The following is a 17645-nucleotide window of genomic DNA, read 5'->3' as shown; positions in this document are numbered from 1 at the left end:
TAAATGTATTTCTTGTGTTGTATTCAAAAACTGACATGCTGAAATAAATAAATAAATGAGAGGAAATTACACAATGTATTGTTACTAAAAGCAGGCATATTAAAAACAAAAAACTAAAAAATGACAAAAGCACATAAAATATTACCAGTAAATAAATAATTACTAGAAAAACTGAAAACATAAATAAAAGCTAATTCAAAATATATGTAAAAACTATAGACGGTTTCATCGGGTGCACGCTTCTGGCCCTAATTTAACTTCCGGTCTGTGTTGTGTATATCGGTCTGGCAGCGGTGCCTTCTACAAACACAGTTAAAGTCAAGTGCTGAATCCCAATTCGCCTACTTATGCTACGACCTAAAAGTATGTACTTTTTTTGTGAGGAAAAATACATACTTTTGTGTGTGTAGCAAAAGAGTTTGCACGTTCTGGGACATACTTTGATGACGTCATGCAACGTGAACGACAACGTGGTTGCCTAGTTACGCACACCACAACTGTTAACGTTTCATTCATTCTTTATGTCCAATAAAATTTTATTTACTATTCCCATCTTTTTTTCTCATCGTTTTTTTTTCACAATACATTTTACAATGTGTTCTTCTACCAAGTTGAGGAGTGAAGAAGCAGGGCTGCGTCGTCGTAGAACCAAACGCAGGTCGTTTGTGAGGCGGCTGGTTCTGACGTTCATGTGCAATGTGTGTAACGAAATAAAATATAATTTTAATTAGGGTTAAACATTTGAATTCTTACACTTAAAAGCTGAGGGCGCATCTCCGCTGCTGCATCCGGCTGCCATGTTTACATCACCGCAAAGCCATCGCGGAGCTCCTCCCTCCCGTACGCAATGGGTTGTGGGCAATATTAGCACTTAGAGTGTGCATTGATCTGCACTTCGAATTCTAACAGGAAATAGTAGACCATCCGGGTATCTTTGGAATACTCTTTTCAACATACTACGATTTGGGACGTACTAATTCTAGTTTCGCATACTATTTAGGACGGATAGTATGCGAATTGGAACTCAGCAAAGGTGATGAGTAGACTGAAGTTGGGCTCAGGTGGTTAGGCTGTGGGATGTGTTTCCCATACCTTTATTTATTTTTGGAGACTCGCCACAATTTTAAAACTGATCTATTTTCAAAAAGGCTTCTTTGAATAAACATGAGTAACGTTACGTACTGCACGTTTAATAATAATAATTCCTTACATTTATTTGTTTAAATATCAAAACGAGGCACGGGTGTTTGTATATCACTATTGATATACAAACACATTTGTTTGTTATCAAAAAAATATATCTACTCTAGAGGGACTTGGCTGTTGTTATTTTGTGTTAGGGCCACAAAAGCGCGCATGCGCAGTAATGTTTGTTTATATTGTTGCCTTGAAACCGTCTGCCCTGACACTTTACTAAAAAGTCACTTGGATAAAAAATGTGTGCCAGATGAATAAATATAAATCTAAATGTGTTAAATTTAAACTAGATTTTAACGTTTCTAGCTTGTGGAAAACCCAGCAGCATGATGTTGCACCTGGTCTGATAAATTTCTTACTAAATCCAATTACTCTTGAGTAGTTTTTATAATATATTGTGGGAGTTTCTTAGCTGTTTTCTCAGTGTTATTGCTTAGAAAGTTACTAGAACGCATGTCCTCTTCAGACTTAGCAGTTTGTTCTGTATGAACAATATTAATGGTGATGCTTGCCTTAGCAAACACAGCTAATAAGGTTCTCTTGCATCCTCCATCATCACATTCAATGCACTCTCCAGCTCAGAATTCCCAGCAGTTACACAGTTTCTCTTGCTGAGGAAAGCGAGAAATACTGAGGCCAGTTTTGTTTAAATTTATGTGTCATGTTGGGGAAGGCTCTGTACGTGTAGAGCTCTGCTTTCACTGCTTGGCACTGGGCGTCATTTGCATCACTGACAGGAACGGTACTGTTTTTGGCGCCACTGGATCGTCAGCGGACTTCTGGTGGGAGATCTGTCATTGACAGTGTTTATGAAAATCTGCTGCTTAAAAAATTCTGCTGGTGTTGATCTTATGTTAATGTGGAGGGTAAAGTCAGGTGGAATTTTTTTAGCTTAAGTGCATCAGCGCACCTGCTGAAATACTCCACAGCAGAAGGGGAAGCACCTCTCTCTCTCTCTCTCTCTCTCTCTCATTCTCTCACTCACCCTCTCTTGCTCTCTCTGTGTTGTCAGTTCCATTTCAAATTCAGTTTCATTAAATTTAAGTCAAATAAGTTAAATAAAAGTAATAATAGCAAAAGTGTTAATAAAAAATTTCAAAGTATTATAAAAAAAATCTAAGTAGAATTAAAAAAGTAGTGTAAAACAATGAAATAATAAAAGAAAAGGAAATAAAAACAAAAAATGTAAATGAAAAATATATATTTTAAATAAAATATTTTCATATTTTCTGAGGCTTTAGTGCTTACATTCCATAAAATAAAATAAAATAAAATATTTCTACACATTAGCTGAGAAGAGTTTTTTTCTTCTTTTGATTTGATTTGAAATGTTGATGTGTGGTTCCTATGGAGTTCTGGGTTTTCACTATAGTATTATTAAACAGATAAAATAAAAATTATAAAATAAAATAAAACTTTTAAATAAAATAATCTTGAGTGGTCCTTGTTTTATTTTATTATTGAAAATGTCGCTTGTTTCTACAAAAGTATTATTAAACAAATAAAATAAAATAAAATTAGTTGAAAATTAATAAAAAAATAATATTTGTCCAATACATTTTATATGAGATTTTTAAATATTAAAATATTAAACAAATAAAATGTATTTAAAATAATGAAATAACTAAATGTAAAAAATAAAATAATGTAAATATTTGAAATTAAATATCTCCATACATTTTCTAAAGAAAACTCGAGCAGTGCTTCCCCTTAAAACCCGCCGCTGCAATGCTATGGCTGTGCGGTTGCTAATATGTTTGAAGTGTTTTTAGCATGTTGCTATGTTCTTGATAGTGTGATCTGAGTTGTTGCTATGAAAAGACATCTCGTCAACAAGCCACATGTTTATGAGAAATCATTTATGTCTGTAGCACAAACAGCACACGAGTTATGCAATCAAGTTTAACACTTCTGTTATGGGTTTGTTCAGATCATGAGCAATAATGACACTTCACTCAGTAAACAGCACTAATGAGTCTCTCTCTTTATCACAATGTCACACTCAAACACACACAGGCGCTCAGGATGCTGTCTGCCAAGACTGCTACACAGTAAACTTGGCAGTGTTAATTCAACTCATATAGAGCTCAATTTAATTCAGATAGAGTTCAATTTAATTCAGATAGAGTTCAATTTAACTTCAAGGGCTAAATAGATATTATAGTGGGCCAAAAAATATTTGGACTATAAACATAAATTTTGCTGAATGACTTTATTTGTAGTATTGTTTTGTATTTGAATGTATAGTTGTTTTTTATTAAATATATATCACTCATTAAAATTCTAAATGTTTATAAAATAACTAGAAATAATATATATATATTATTAACATAAAGTCAAACAATATGTTTAATCTTCATTTTCAGCAGTATATCTATTGTATTATCATCCAACCAACTTTGTGAACTGTCTTTGTTCGAAAAGTATGCTTTGTGTAAAGTTAATGAAACTATTTCATATTTTCTTATCAAATGCAATGAAATTCTGATATTTTCAAGTGTTGCTTAAGTTTATGAACACTTTTCTGTCCACAGTGCATGTGGAGAAGATGTGATCTTCCATCTGTCTGTCTGTCCTGTTTGTGAAGGTTCATCAGCTCTGCTGTGAATAAGATGCTTTATGCAAAGTTTCCAGGAAGCATGTGACTTCCAGTCTAGTGCAGTAGAGGTTTCTAACTACAACCACATCACACTTCGCTAATTAGGCAGGGCGAGAGAGAGAGAGAGAGAGAGAGAGGGAGGGAGTGAAACAGAGCAAAAAAGAAAGAGTGCGAGTGTTGCAGTCTTTCTTACTCATTCTTCAGTGGACCGCGATCAGTTCACATCTCTCTTCTGAACACATGCAGTCTCATATAGCCTGAGACAGACAGAGACAGATAAACAGGCTGAGAGAAAGACAGACGCTGAAGGAGGTCAAAGGTTTCACGGGGACTGAAGTGGCATGGCTCAGGGCTCTGACAATAGCGACACCAGCTACACCAAATCCCCCTCACCGGGCAATAAACAGGTAAGAGAGACTCAACCAGCACCATGCAAACACACACACAATATATATATATATATATATATATATATATATATATATATATATATATATATATATATATATAAAATCAGAATATAATATTTAGATAATTATATAAATAAGTGATAAAAACATAATTTTAATACAAAATAAATTATCTGATCAAATGCTTTATTTTGCTTCTTCATACCTGCTTCTTTGTTTACATTAAACTGAATTTAATTCAATGAAATCGATGTTGAAACACATGGTGCAACATGCATCCAACCAGATTGAATATAACATACAAAATGAATATTAAGTTAAATATGACATTATGAATGGCATCTCGACACCTAAATCCCACTTATTTTACTGTAGATTTCACATGCATTTCCAACACTGTCTGTGAATGAGTATGTGTGCATGTGACTGTAGATTTGCACATGTGTGTATGAATGATTATGATTCTGCTGAGAGGAAGTCATGAGGCTAGAGGTGATTTTAACCTTCATTCTGAACCGTTCACATGCTATTTCAGTATTTATGAAGGTAGCAGCTTTAGTGTTGAGTAACTGACTCTAACTATAGAGCTGCACACAGCATCGTGCTGTGAGAGAGTCTGACAAACGTTAGTGATTGTGAAACTGCCGTTAAGATGGCACGAGGCTTTACGAGCTGAAGGTGATCTGAATTCAACGGCTACTACATCCTCTCCAACCTCACCGGACGAGAGAGATGTTTATCACTGAGAGAACATGATTCAGACATAGCAACTGTGCAAATCCCCCTTTAGTTTCTTTACATGCATCATGCATCCACAAGCAATGGCTTCTGAACACTTAAGTCACACATGAATGTCGATGCATTAGGAAAATATAGAACCAAGCACCATTTATTTTGAAGAAAGATACTTTTCATGCAGTTTGATATATAGATTCCGAATGAAGTACTTTGACACTTGTTATCTGTGATGTTTATAGCACATGTGTGAAGTTCAGGAGAATCGAATTCATACATCTGCCAAAGATAACCAAAATACCAGTTGGAAAATACTAGTGAAGTGTATAATGGCTCTAAACTGCAGCCAGATGAATCTGGTTTTATCATGAAGCAGCTCAGCTCTATACGTCTGTGTCTGACAGCAGATGTTCCCCTGAATTCACCTCAAACTGAGCTAGTTATAAACATGAACACACCTCTGGAGGGTCTCTTTTTGTGGGGATTTTGTCATTTGGAAAAAGTCAGAGACAATGAGTCTTGTGGGTTCAGTAAAGGACGTCACAGCTCAGGGGCTGCTGTGGGAAAAGATTGCTCTCTGTCTTTGAAAATGTCACACCTGTCTGCCACAACATGTGAAAAACATGCAGTCATGGAGTCTTGTCCTTCAATCTGTAGTTCCTGTGGCTCAGTGGTAAAGCATTGCATTAGAAGTGCAAAAGGTTGTGGGTTTGATTCCCAGGGAACAGGTTAGGTTAAAATATATATATATATAATTTATAGCCTGAATGCACTCTAAGTCACTTTGCATAAAAGCATCTGCTAAATATATAAAACTACTAGAATAATGAAAAAACATCTCTGCTACAGAATTGTTTAAAGGAGAAAATACTTATCCTTAACTAAAAATAACACAAAAAAAAAATATATATATATATATGTGTGTGTGTGTGTGTGTGTGTGTATGTCATTTCAGATAAAAAAAAAAGTTTATCTTTAAAATTTTATCTTTAAAATCTTTCATTTAAATATAAGAAAAAGCTGATGTCACCAAGATCATGCAGACATTAAATATAATGTTAAGCAGTAGTCATTGCTAAAATCTTGTCAGTAATTTAATGTCAGTAGACATTAATATAAGAAAAGTTGCAGTAAAAAAATAATTAATAATAATACGGTTGGAAATTAAAAGAACATTACCCTTGGGACAAGTGGATATGCTCTGGAGAATGAATTTGAGCTTCAACCTCTACATCCTGGTCAGAAAACCTCCTCAAAGTATTCCAGTCTGACAAAAAGACTTGCTCTGAGAGAACATCTAGTAAAATGTGTTGCAAATGCATGTCAAGGTTTTGAGTTGATGTACTCTTCATCTTCAGGGTTCAACGGATGACGTAAGGAAGGTGATGAGGAGAGAGAAGAACCGCATCGCGGCGCAAAAGAGCCGAATGAGACAAACGCAGAAAGCCGACAGTCTGCACCTGGTGAGAACTTCATCCAGAAACATCATCCATAACACACCTGACACAAAGTGAAGTTCTAATTAACCTGCAACAAAACAAACACTTCATGAACTTGCATTGCTTAGTGCTGCAAACTGTGACTTAGGAACAATCAGAAGGTACAGACTGACCCTAATTTGTGATATTGATGTATTGATGCATCCAGCTGTGTTACAGGCGTGATGCTGATTGACTCTTGACTGTATTTACATGAGGCTTTACTGACCATGTGGGGATGCGTCATGGCTTCTGTCGTGCTTCACACTTGTTGTGGCTCTGGTCTTGTTTGCTTCAGATTCTGGCATTAATTACATCGCGTGGGTGAAACGCTCAGCTGAAACGATTGGCCATGCACCTAGTAAATTCTCTGTAATTTATCAAGAAAACAACAACAGTCCTCAAATCTGCATGACTGTTCTTACAGAAATACGATGCCTGCATTATTAAATTTGATTCCTGCGCTTTGAACTCGAGCACACGCCTGTCTAACAGTCGTCAAACCGTTTAGATAGCATTTGGCTCTTAGTCAAAGCCAAAACCCTCTATCACTTTCATTCAGTATTTGTGTTATATGGGTGTTTCCCTCTGGTATTACTCATGTCCTTTCACCTTGCACATGCTGTTTCAGGGACTCTTAACAGAACAGATCTAGTGCTCAGCTTTACATCAACTAGAAGAATAGATCCTACATTATTAAAAACAAAGGTTCAAAAAGGGGGTTTGCACAGTGATGCCATATAAAATAACCATTTTTGATTCCCCAAAGAACTATTTGTTTCTTAGTGTGAAGAATATTTGTATAATCTGAAGAACTTTTTGGACTTTAAAGAACCTTTTGTGTGTTTGGTTCCATGGATGTTAAAGTTTCTTAATGGAACCATCAATGCCATATTAAGAACCTTTATTTTTGAGAGTGTAAGATTTATTTAAAGGGATATTTCAACCAAAAAAAATAAGTTCTATGTCTTTCCAATCCTGCGTGACTGTCTGAAACACAAAAACAAGATATATTCTTTCATGTATCCACAAATTCAAAATTTGCATGTCACGTTCAGTGATGAGGCCTGTGAGACATCAAACCCGGTTTGAAAATGACTAGATGAAAACATGAGAATTGAAAGCTGTGGCTGAGAGGAGATAATCTTTGAATGAGGGCTTCAGTTGATGGCTTCAGAAGACTTATAGATAGTCAGGTTAGACACCATATTGAATTTAACATGGATGAAATGTGGCTGTGAAAGATAGACTTAGACTTTACAATGGCATGCACTGTATAAAGATTCAAGAACATGTCATTTTCATAATTCAGAAGTTCATAAACTTTCAAGGAGTTTTTGTCAACTGAAATTTTTTTTTCGAAAAAAAAAAATTCATCAGCTGAACAGACGGAGTATCGTTAAACAACAGTACAATCCATAAAACACACAGTACTCCTATCCCCCAAAGCCTTGTTTTCATTCCTGTCAAAAATTAAATATGGCATTCCCTGACTAAGGTCTATAGGTTTCGAACATGATGGCCATCGCATGTGATTCTTCAAAATTTCTCCTTTTGTGTTGCACTGATAAATCAAACTGATTTTAAACAAATTGAGGGTGAATTAAATGTTTTGAGTAAACTACACCTTTAAATACAACAGGTTTCTACACTCACAGACAAAAGTACAAAACTGAGGTGGTACAATTTCAAAAGGTATTAATATGTACACTTTGATAAAAAAAAACACAGTACAACTGTGCATTGCAAATTGAAAACTTACACCTTATCACAGTCAGAATGTCTATGTCTACACATACAAAACAAACGCATTCAAAATTGGCACGTTAAAAAACAGTGTTTTGTTTAAACACTTTTGGCCCAGTTGGCCTTCCGTACATATAGTACACATACAGCCCTATTTTAATACAATATACGCACAGCTCGCACATGAGCTTAGAATTTTTTTGTTCTAATTAATTTGCCCACAAGGTGGCAACATACTGGCCCGAGCCTTTGTTTACAGTTGGAAAATAAAATGTAGAAGACAGAACAAGAGCAACAACAAACTGCTGAAGGTGACAATAACAGTAGATGTCCGTGTTGACAAGTGCTTATTTGAGGAGATTAAAAGATACCTGCAACTCTAGTTTAAACAAGTGCAGGTATTTTTATCGCTCATAACCTATGGAGAGAAAAAGCGCAGATGCTGAACAAAGGTGAATCTTTCTAGTGCACATGTGTTGAGGGCTCCTTTCATGAAATTGCATGAATATCTCAAGATATTACATGGAGTAGATTTTGAAAGGCTGCACGTTTGACTGTGCGCATGAGCTAAAAGTGGAATTATACTTTAATTAAATCCTTTAATCCATAATTAGTAATAATCAAAGCAAAGATGCAGTAGATCGCTTCCATCAACACCCTAAAAGCTTGCACAGTCCTTTGCCACATCCTGGATCAACATTTGACTTGGTAGCATTAGGCAGTTTTCATTTATATGCTGTTTATTGCGATGATAGCATTGTTTTTCACATGCATCTGCTTGCTTATGAAATTGCTTATTTTGCGTCTTCCTTGCTTTTATTTTTGATTGGCACATTCTAGATTTATTCAGAAGATACGTAATAGCGCCCCCTGCCATTTCATAGTGTGAGCGTGGAAAATTCTGTTTGGTAGGGAAAGAGTTAAGTCGTGAAAACGAGAAAACAAAATTTGTTATTTTGAGATCATGAGAAAAAATGTAATCATGATAATGAGAAAACAACTTTATATCAAGATCACAATAAAATTAATACGTGAAAACAAGAAAAAAGATCATGAGAAAATTAAGTTGTGAAAATGAGAAATGTGAAAGTTGCGATAACTAAAGTCTCAAATTCAAAGAGATATTCTTTATCAAAGTAAAGACTCTGCCATGCCCCCACATGTCTACATCACTATGTGGACATATTTGTGTAATGTTGCCCAAATGTTCATGCAAAGAAAGAAGGCATGGTTAAAGTAAACGCAGTTAATGTTAACATAGCCGTGTCAGGGAGATGCTGTGTGTATCTAGGTAAAGGCAATGCACTTTATTTGGCCTTCCAAAAGAAGATGCATTTAGGAATCTTTAGGATTACTTACAACAGAACAGCAACGCATTTTATGGACGAACGTTTTGTGAAACTAGGAGAGGAGGTCATTCTGACTTGCTACGATAATCTAGCGCTTCTGAATCAGCTACTGGAAGAATTTTTTGTTATTAGTTTAAGTATTTGCTATTGAATGTTCCTATTTTTGCACGTTGTGTGTGTATGCGAGAGAGAGAGAGAGAGAGAGAGAGAGAGAGAGAGAAACAGTCACACAGTGGAGTCAGCTGTCTTAACCGTGGCTTGTGTACTGTAAACACATACGAGCTTCATCACTGTGTCTGTCACGTAACTCTGTTCCTCTTTCGAACTTGAACTGGTGGTAAATCTAAGGACATTATTAACTGTCTTTAAATTTATTTTGAAAGAAGAAGCTCGCGATTATGGAAAGTGGCGTTACATTTCCGACAAGTGCTTGTGGTGATCAGCCAATCACAATGCACTGGGTCAGTTGGCCAATCAGAACAGACTGCGCTTTAGGAAGGACGGGCTTTGTAGAAAACGACACGTTTGAGAGAGGTGGGGCATAGAAGATCAACAATAATTTACAGTACTTGAAAAATAATGTTTTTTGAACATTAAAGCATGTCGACATATTCTGTTACACCAAATATGAAAAATAATGATATTTTAAAAAGCATCATATTACCCCTTTAAGTAATGAAAATGAGAAAACAACTTTTGTTATGTCAAGATCACGAGAATAGTAAGTTGCAAAAACAGGAAAAATTAAGTCCTGAAAATTAGAAAACAAATTTTTTTATGTCGAGATCATGAGAAAATTAAGTTGCGAAAACAAAAAATTAAGTCACGAAAATGAGAAAAAAACTTTTGTTATGAAAAGATCACAAGAAAATGAAGTCACGAAAATTAGAAAACAACTTTTGTTATGACAAGATCACAACAAAATCAATTCAAGAAATTCAGAAAACGACTTTTGTTATGTCGAGATCACAAGAAAATTAAGTTGTGATCATGAGAAAAAAATAAGGAAAAATAATCATAATCCATGTCCTCTTAGCACTCCCGTAAATATGTACCAATTAGGGGTAAATAAGGTACCTTTTAGCTTTTGTACCTAAGTGTACTGCCCCGCTGACAGCTATGTAGGCTACCTTTTTTCTAAGAGTGTATACTAGTGATTAAAGTGAATCTACTGAATGGATTCTGCTTGAGAATGAGATCTGGTCTGATTCACAGAAAACACTCAGATGTCAAAGGAAACTGATAAGTCGTTTTATTTCAGGAAGAGAGAGGTTTGATAAGCTTGACCTGGTGTCAGACTCAGTACTGACAGCCCCCGCTACAGTTCTCAGCATCAGTGATCTGATAGCACACACACACACACACACACACACACACACACTGACCTCATGCGAGTTCCCCTGAACTCAACCGGTTAAACGCAGAGTGGGAGATGATGTCCCGACAGGCACATACCACTTACCAGGAACCGCATATCATTTCGATTCTGAGGTTGCACAATTTTTGAGAAATCCACATATAGGTCACTCATCAGCACATATATAATATAGAGAGTGTTTACACTGATAATGCTTAATATCCTTTAATATCCAGATGTGTAGATCTCAAGTAAAGGTCATAGCTAAGGTAATGGGTGCATCAGGTATTATTATAGTATTTATTAATATTTTGAATTAGCCTTTATTTTTAGACTTTCAGTTTTTATTTTAATTTTATTCTATTTATTGATTTTTATTAGAATTATTATTTTGTATTAATCATTTAATTTATGTAATTAATATTTATATTAGGTTTATGTATTTATTTAAATGCCTAAGACAAAAACAATATGTAATCTAATATACATTTTTTATTTTATTTCATCTTTATTCCAATTAACAAAAAATAATCTTAATCTGTTTTGTTTTTATACACTTTACAGGTTCTTTTTTTTTTTTTTAAAAATGAGCTTCATTAATAAGTTACACACTTTATTTATTTAATAAATATTTGTAAAAGTTAATTTAAAAATAAATAAATATTTTTGGAGTACAGGACTTAAAAAAATATATTTACTAAGCAATTTCTAAGTGTAAATAGGGCTCAAGTAAATGCACTCAGCGTTATTATCCATATTACAGATTATTTGAATATAATTTAAAACAAATTATAATAATTCAATGATATGATATACTAGCACATTCATAATCTGCTCCTGACAAACAAAAACACAAGTCCAAAGTTGAAAATTATATAGAGGAAACTCATGTACTCATTCTGGGTAAGGTAGACTAAGGTAGTATGTGGTTTCGCTCTTCGCCGCTATACTTGATAAACAGGAAGCTGAAATTTCCCTCTGTATTACACGTTTCCTGTAGTGTCTACTCATGCCATGTTTTTTGGTTGAGGCCTGCCTGAGAAACGTGGGCCGTCGGGGGGAGTGTTCAGCTGTCATTTCTGGTAAGGTGTCGCTACGGGCCGTGGGCAGATAAAATTGAATGACGCTTGTCAGAGGGGTTTTACCCTAGTGTGACTGGAAGGCAGCGGAGCGGCTAGTCGAACTACAGGTTGATGACATCGCTGAGCGGGAACCATCATGTCCCCATAGAGTACCTAAAAATAATGGCCAGTAAGCATATGCATTATATAAGCATATCTATTTCTAACCTGTTATTAATTGACATGTGGCTTCTTAAAATTTTACCTGTGGACATTTATGCTGATATTGTGGTTTGTGAAGTATTATTTCATGTTAAGTGCAATACAAATAAAAATGAGCAGTTTATAAATATTTTACATGAACCTTAGGTTAACATTTGAGAGGTTTAGAAACAGACAACCAATCAGTAGCAAGCCACCTCATTAATTATTCATAAGCTTTGACCGTAACCATACAGTGACAGGCCTTATTATGTTTCAGCTTCTGAAATAATTTTTTTTAACACTGTGCTTGTTCAACAACAAAATGTATTGACCTCATAAATATGTAAATAAAAACAGTAACATATTTACAAAAGTACAGGCAACCAATCATGAACCAAAACAGCGCTAACCTCATGAATAATTCATATGCTCTGCACTTGTCACAAAAAGATTTCACATGCTTTGTTTTGCTTCAACGTCTGTCTGAAATAAAGAATGAAATCCTATGGCAAACATTTTCACAATTGGATAAGCAGTTAGTATTTAAATAGGTTGCGTGCCTTTTTGACCATTTGTCCTTATTGACTTGACAAATATGTAAAGAATTCAACGGATTTACAAATGTACAGATCTTCAACCAATCATAAACCAAACAGTTCTCAACTCATTAATTATTCATATGCTGTGTACAGTCACAAAATATTTCACAGTCTGAACGTGAAATGAAAATATCAAATATTTCCAAAATTGGATAAGTAGTTATAAAACTAGGCTGCTTTGGCTGTTCCACCAATCACTGACCTCATAAATATGTGAACGGTAACAAATACTCAATACACAAGATTAAATACTACCCCAGGATTATGCAAAGCCCACAAGTGCGGTCGACATTGATGCAAGCCATGATTATTGTGTACTTTGTAACTATAAGGACATCTAGAGGACAAAACTCAAAATTCATGTCCTGCAGAATGTATAATATACTTGCATGTTCTTCAGAAAAAGTACAGTATCACATTAAATCTGACTTCAGGAGCTTATTAAATGTATTTGATATTCTGTTGTTCTGCAGGAAAGTGAAAGTTTGGAGAAGGAAAACGCAGCGCTCAGAAAAGAGGTGAAAAGACTCACGGAGGAGGCCAAATATCTGTCCACGGTCCTGAGCAACCATGAGCCGCTGTGCACGGGCTTGAGCGGCGCGTCCACGGAGATTCTGTACGGCGCGCACCACGGCGCGTTCCACCAGCATATTAGCATGCCGCACTACCCGCTCTGACCGGCAGAGGCCGCTGGAATCCGCCTGTGGGCGACAGTCAATGAACTTTGGTTTGAGTCATTAACCACAAAACAGATTCATCAGCGGGCATCGAAGAGATATTAAAATCATCTACTGAAAATCAGAAAATTAAAAACAAAAGCCTCCAGTAGTAACGATTTCTGTGACAATGATATCTTAATATCATTTAATTTTTTTTTTTTTTTTTTTGTCTGAAGTAAAATAATCCCAGCTCCTCGAACAAAACCTCATGTCTGTAAAATGCAAGCATCTGTAGAGTTAAACGTTGGCTACTTGCAAAGGTGCATGGCAATGACACAATGAATGTTTTCAATTTAGATTTCATTAGAAGCCACTCTACTGATTCATATGATCATTTACTTTATTCTATTTCTGTGAAATGTTTATGAGACGACATATGGGACTTGATTCTAAGAAAAAGTGATGATTGTTTATCCTGTTCACAGATATTATGTGTGAATGTTTTTCTATTATGACTCATTTAAGATGTTGAATTGAGCAAACATTCTGAATGTACTTTATACACAATTCTAGCCGGTTATTTTTATTCTAAACCCTTTGGGATATTCTAAAGTTGGACAAACTGCTAAGTTATCCTATATCTCAAAAATGGAGGAAGGGACATTTGTATGTGTGATCTTCTGCGATCACCTGTGATAAAATAAATAAAAACGTAAAATATACAGACACGTTTAATGAATTTGAACCTATTGTCCTCTCTGTTTCATTTATCATGAAAAATGTTGTACAATTATAATGCATGAACTATTTCATTTTCAGAAAGCACAAGATGTTTGGTCCTCCTAATAAATGTATCTGTTTAATATTATACAGGTACTAAAATTGCAAAAAAATCACTTCAGTCTCATTGTTATCATAAATCATTATTATGATTAGAAATTAGGCTATTATCCAGTATCTATATTACCGTATTTTTCGGACTTTAAGTCGCACCTGAGTATAAGTCACATCAGTCCAAAAATACGTCATGATGAGGAAAAAAACATATAAGTCGCACTGGACTAAGGCTACGTTCACACTACAGTGCTTAATGCTCAATTCCGATTTTTTTAATTCAATTTTTTTGCAAGGCCGTTAACATTTCCAATTTAATGTGACCTTTTGTGATCTCCTGTGTGAACGTGAAATGACCCAGAAGTGGCCCGCGTGCGCAGAAGAGTACTCAACGGTGAACGACGTCACTCGTTGTTTGCGGAAGTAGCTAACGTTAAACATGGATGTCAACAACAGTGTAGTCAACAGCGGAGCTCTTTTTGCAATATTAAAGTTATTTTCCCAACGGAGCCAGCACAATTACAATCTTCTCGTTTCAAGAAGAAAATTAAAAAGAAGGAGGATAGCAAGGTTTTTGGCCATGGCGTTTTGTGGAGCAGTGTTAGCAATGTCGGTACAGAGAAACGTGTGGGTGTGGAGTCGACTCGCAGCCAGGAGTGGTGGGATACTGATGTGAGTGGCTCTTCTCGCTCCCGCCTACTTCAATGCAGAATTATAACGTTTGTAGCGTATCAATGACGTACGGGTCAGATATATGTGGACTGGCCGTTCAGACGGAGGTCGCATTTCAAAAGATCGGATATGTTTCGGATTCAGGACCAAATACCCAAGTGGCCTGGGTCACATTATAAAAGATCGGATCTGTGTCATTCAGACTGTCATGAAAAGATCAGATACAGGTCGCATAGGGGCAAAAAAATCGGAATTGGGTCATTTCAGCCTGCAGTGTGAACGTAGCCTAAGTCGCATTTATTTAGAACCAAGAACCAAGAGAAAACATTACCGTCTACAGCCGCGAGAGGGCGCTCTATACTGCTCAGTGCTCCTGTAGTATACACTGAGAACATAGAGCGCCCTCTGACGGCTGTAGATGGTAATGTTTTCTCTTGGTTCATGTCAAATTAATTTTGATAAATAAGTCGCACCTGACTATAAGTCGCAGGACCAGCCAAACTATGAAAAACAGACTTATAGTCTGGAAAATACGGCAAACTAAACCTGTATTTTCTTGTCCTCTTCCCATTCCCTTTTCCAGATTTTATTAATAAACTGAAAGTAATTTAAGACTAAATTAAGACTAAGACTAATGTTAGAGGGTCTAATGTATCCTACTTTTATGCAGATGATGCACAACTCTATCTTCCACTGAATGCTGGTGACTGTGATGATTTATGAGATTAGGTTATGGATGGCAAATAACTTTTTACAGTTGAATGAGGCTATAACAAAATGCCTAATATTTGGCCCTATTATACCGTCTTCACATGTGTTAACCGGTCTAGGTCTTAAGTCACAAATCTGCATAAGCAGGTAAGAAACTTGGGAGTGGTCTTTGGTAACGATGGGATATTTTCAGTTAAGAAATATTGCAAAAATACAAACAATTCTGTCGTTTGATCATTTAAAGCGCTAATAAATATTTTATTATGTCAAGTTTGGATTACTATAATTCGCTGTATTTGGGGACTCCCACTGTTCTGTTGAATCGTCTTCAGGTATTACAAAACGCAGCAAACAGATTGCTGACTGGGACCAAGGAACAGGTCAGTGTTTAACCCAGTGCTAGCTTCATTGCATTGGCTGCCAGTTAATTTTAGAGTTCAATTTAAGGTTTTACTTTGTTTTTAAAGCCTTGCATGATCTAGCACCTAAATATATTTCAGATATGATCCAGTTTTATTCTCCGACACCGCCATTGAGGTCATCTCAAAAATTTTTGTTAAAGGTCCCAAAATCCCGCTTAAAGTCAAAAGGAGATGTCTTTTTAACTGCAGCACATTTGCCTCTGGAATGACCTGCCACTGGAAATTAGATGTTGTACATCATTAGGTCATTTTAAAACACTTTTAAGAAGGCACTTACTGATAGCTGGTGTATATCTGATGCTCTTGTTTGTTTAAGTCATGCTATTTGATATTCTTGCTGTTTTAGTTTTGGTTAAATGTTGTTTTATTGGAAAAGACTTTGGCCAACATGAGTTGCTTTTAAATGTGCTATAAAAATAATAAACAATACAATACTCCACATCCCTGAGGAGCACCAGTGCTGATGGATGTGAATTTACCAATTCTCACTAGCTGTTTTATATCTGTCAGAAAGCTGGAGATCCAAACAGAGCTAGGAACAGAAAGCTGGTTGTGTTGGGATGGCCTTGCATAAGTCCCTGATTTGTCCAGATGTTGTTGGATGTAGTTCAGTCCCGTCATCCACGGACCTGTTTGCTCAGTAAAGCTGTTTGCTTTCAAACTACTTCATGACCACATGCAGATGTTAAAGCAACAGGTAGTCATTGAGTCCTGTGATTGGGTTTCTTTGGGATGGGGATGATGGTGGAGGGACCTTGCACAGCTCCAGTGATCTGCTCAAGACCTGTAAAGTATGTGCAGTCCTGCAATGATACGAAGGCAACCAGTAGACCACAAGCATGGAAGTGACCAATACATTGAGGAATAGGCATAAAATACTATGAAAAATATACCTTTATAATACTACTGCTGCTTTTGGAACACGAATGTTCTTGAATATTGATTCTTTAAGAAAACACTGTAAAACAAACAGGAATGAACACATATTAAATGAACGTAAACAGTTGCTTTAATCATTACAACATATTATAGAATGGAGAACTTAGGGTGCAACACATTTCTGTAGTTCCCTCAGGTATGAGGTTTGTATTCTCAAGAGAACACAGTGTAGCAACCTGGAAATAGTCGGGTTTGGTTACAGCAACACTGACGGAGAGAGAGAGAGAGATTATTAGAAAGCCTTCAGTGACATATGGATTGTTTACCAAACCTACAAGATGGAGTATCTGACTTTAATGGAAGGAATAATTGTGAATTAATTATTTGTTTTAATGTAAGAGCTATTTTTCGCTTATATTAACAGGAAATGTTAGTCTTTTACCACAATAAAAGCGGTCACCTAACAAATCAAGTTTCCACCTGAATCAGGTAAGACACAATTTTGTTTCTTCAGTTCTTTAATCGTCAAATATAACATTGAGTGAGTTCAACCAAAAATAAAGAGTCATGTAGACTACTTATGTGATACTTTCTGTTATTAACTGTCTGTTTTGAAGTTTGACAGCTGTAGTTCTGTTGCATGGCAAAAAAAAGATTCTTCAAACAATTATATTTTCCTGTTCCATGAAAAAAAAACAATAACATCACGTGGGTAAAAATAAATAATGACAGG

The 17645-nt window shown here is 35.7% G+C and overlaps 1 protein-coding gene across 1 annotated transcript; it reads left to right on the top strand.

Moving 5' to 3' along the window:
- Positions 1-3687: 3687 nt before the first annotated feature.
- On the top strand, positions 3688-14139 carry LOC113097333 (basic leucine zipper transcriptional factor ATF-like). The gene is made up of 3 exons (XM_026262582.1): positions 3688-4203; positions 6300-6404; positions 13209-14139. The coding sequence occupies exons 1-3, from the start codon at positions 4138-4140 to the stop codon at positions 13410-13412; spliced, it is 375 nt and encodes a 124-aa protein (XP_026118367.1). The 5' UTR covers positions 3688-4137; the 3' UTR covers positions 13413-14139.
- The last annotated feature ends 3506 nt before the right edge of the window (positions 14140-17645 follow it).

The sequence above is a fragment of the Carassius auratus genome, unplaced genomic scaffold, assembly GCF_003368295.1.
Source record: "Carassius auratus strain Wakin unplaced genomic scaffold, ASM336829v1 scaf_tig00216185, whole genome shotgun sequence".
In the NCBI taxonomy this organism is placed as follows: Eukaryota; Metazoa; Chordata; class Actinopteri; order Cypriniformes; family Cyprinidae; genus Carassius; species Carassius auratus.
The sequence above is the reverse complement of the archived record's forward strand: the minus strand, read 5'-3'. Positions and strand labels throughout refer to the sequence as shown.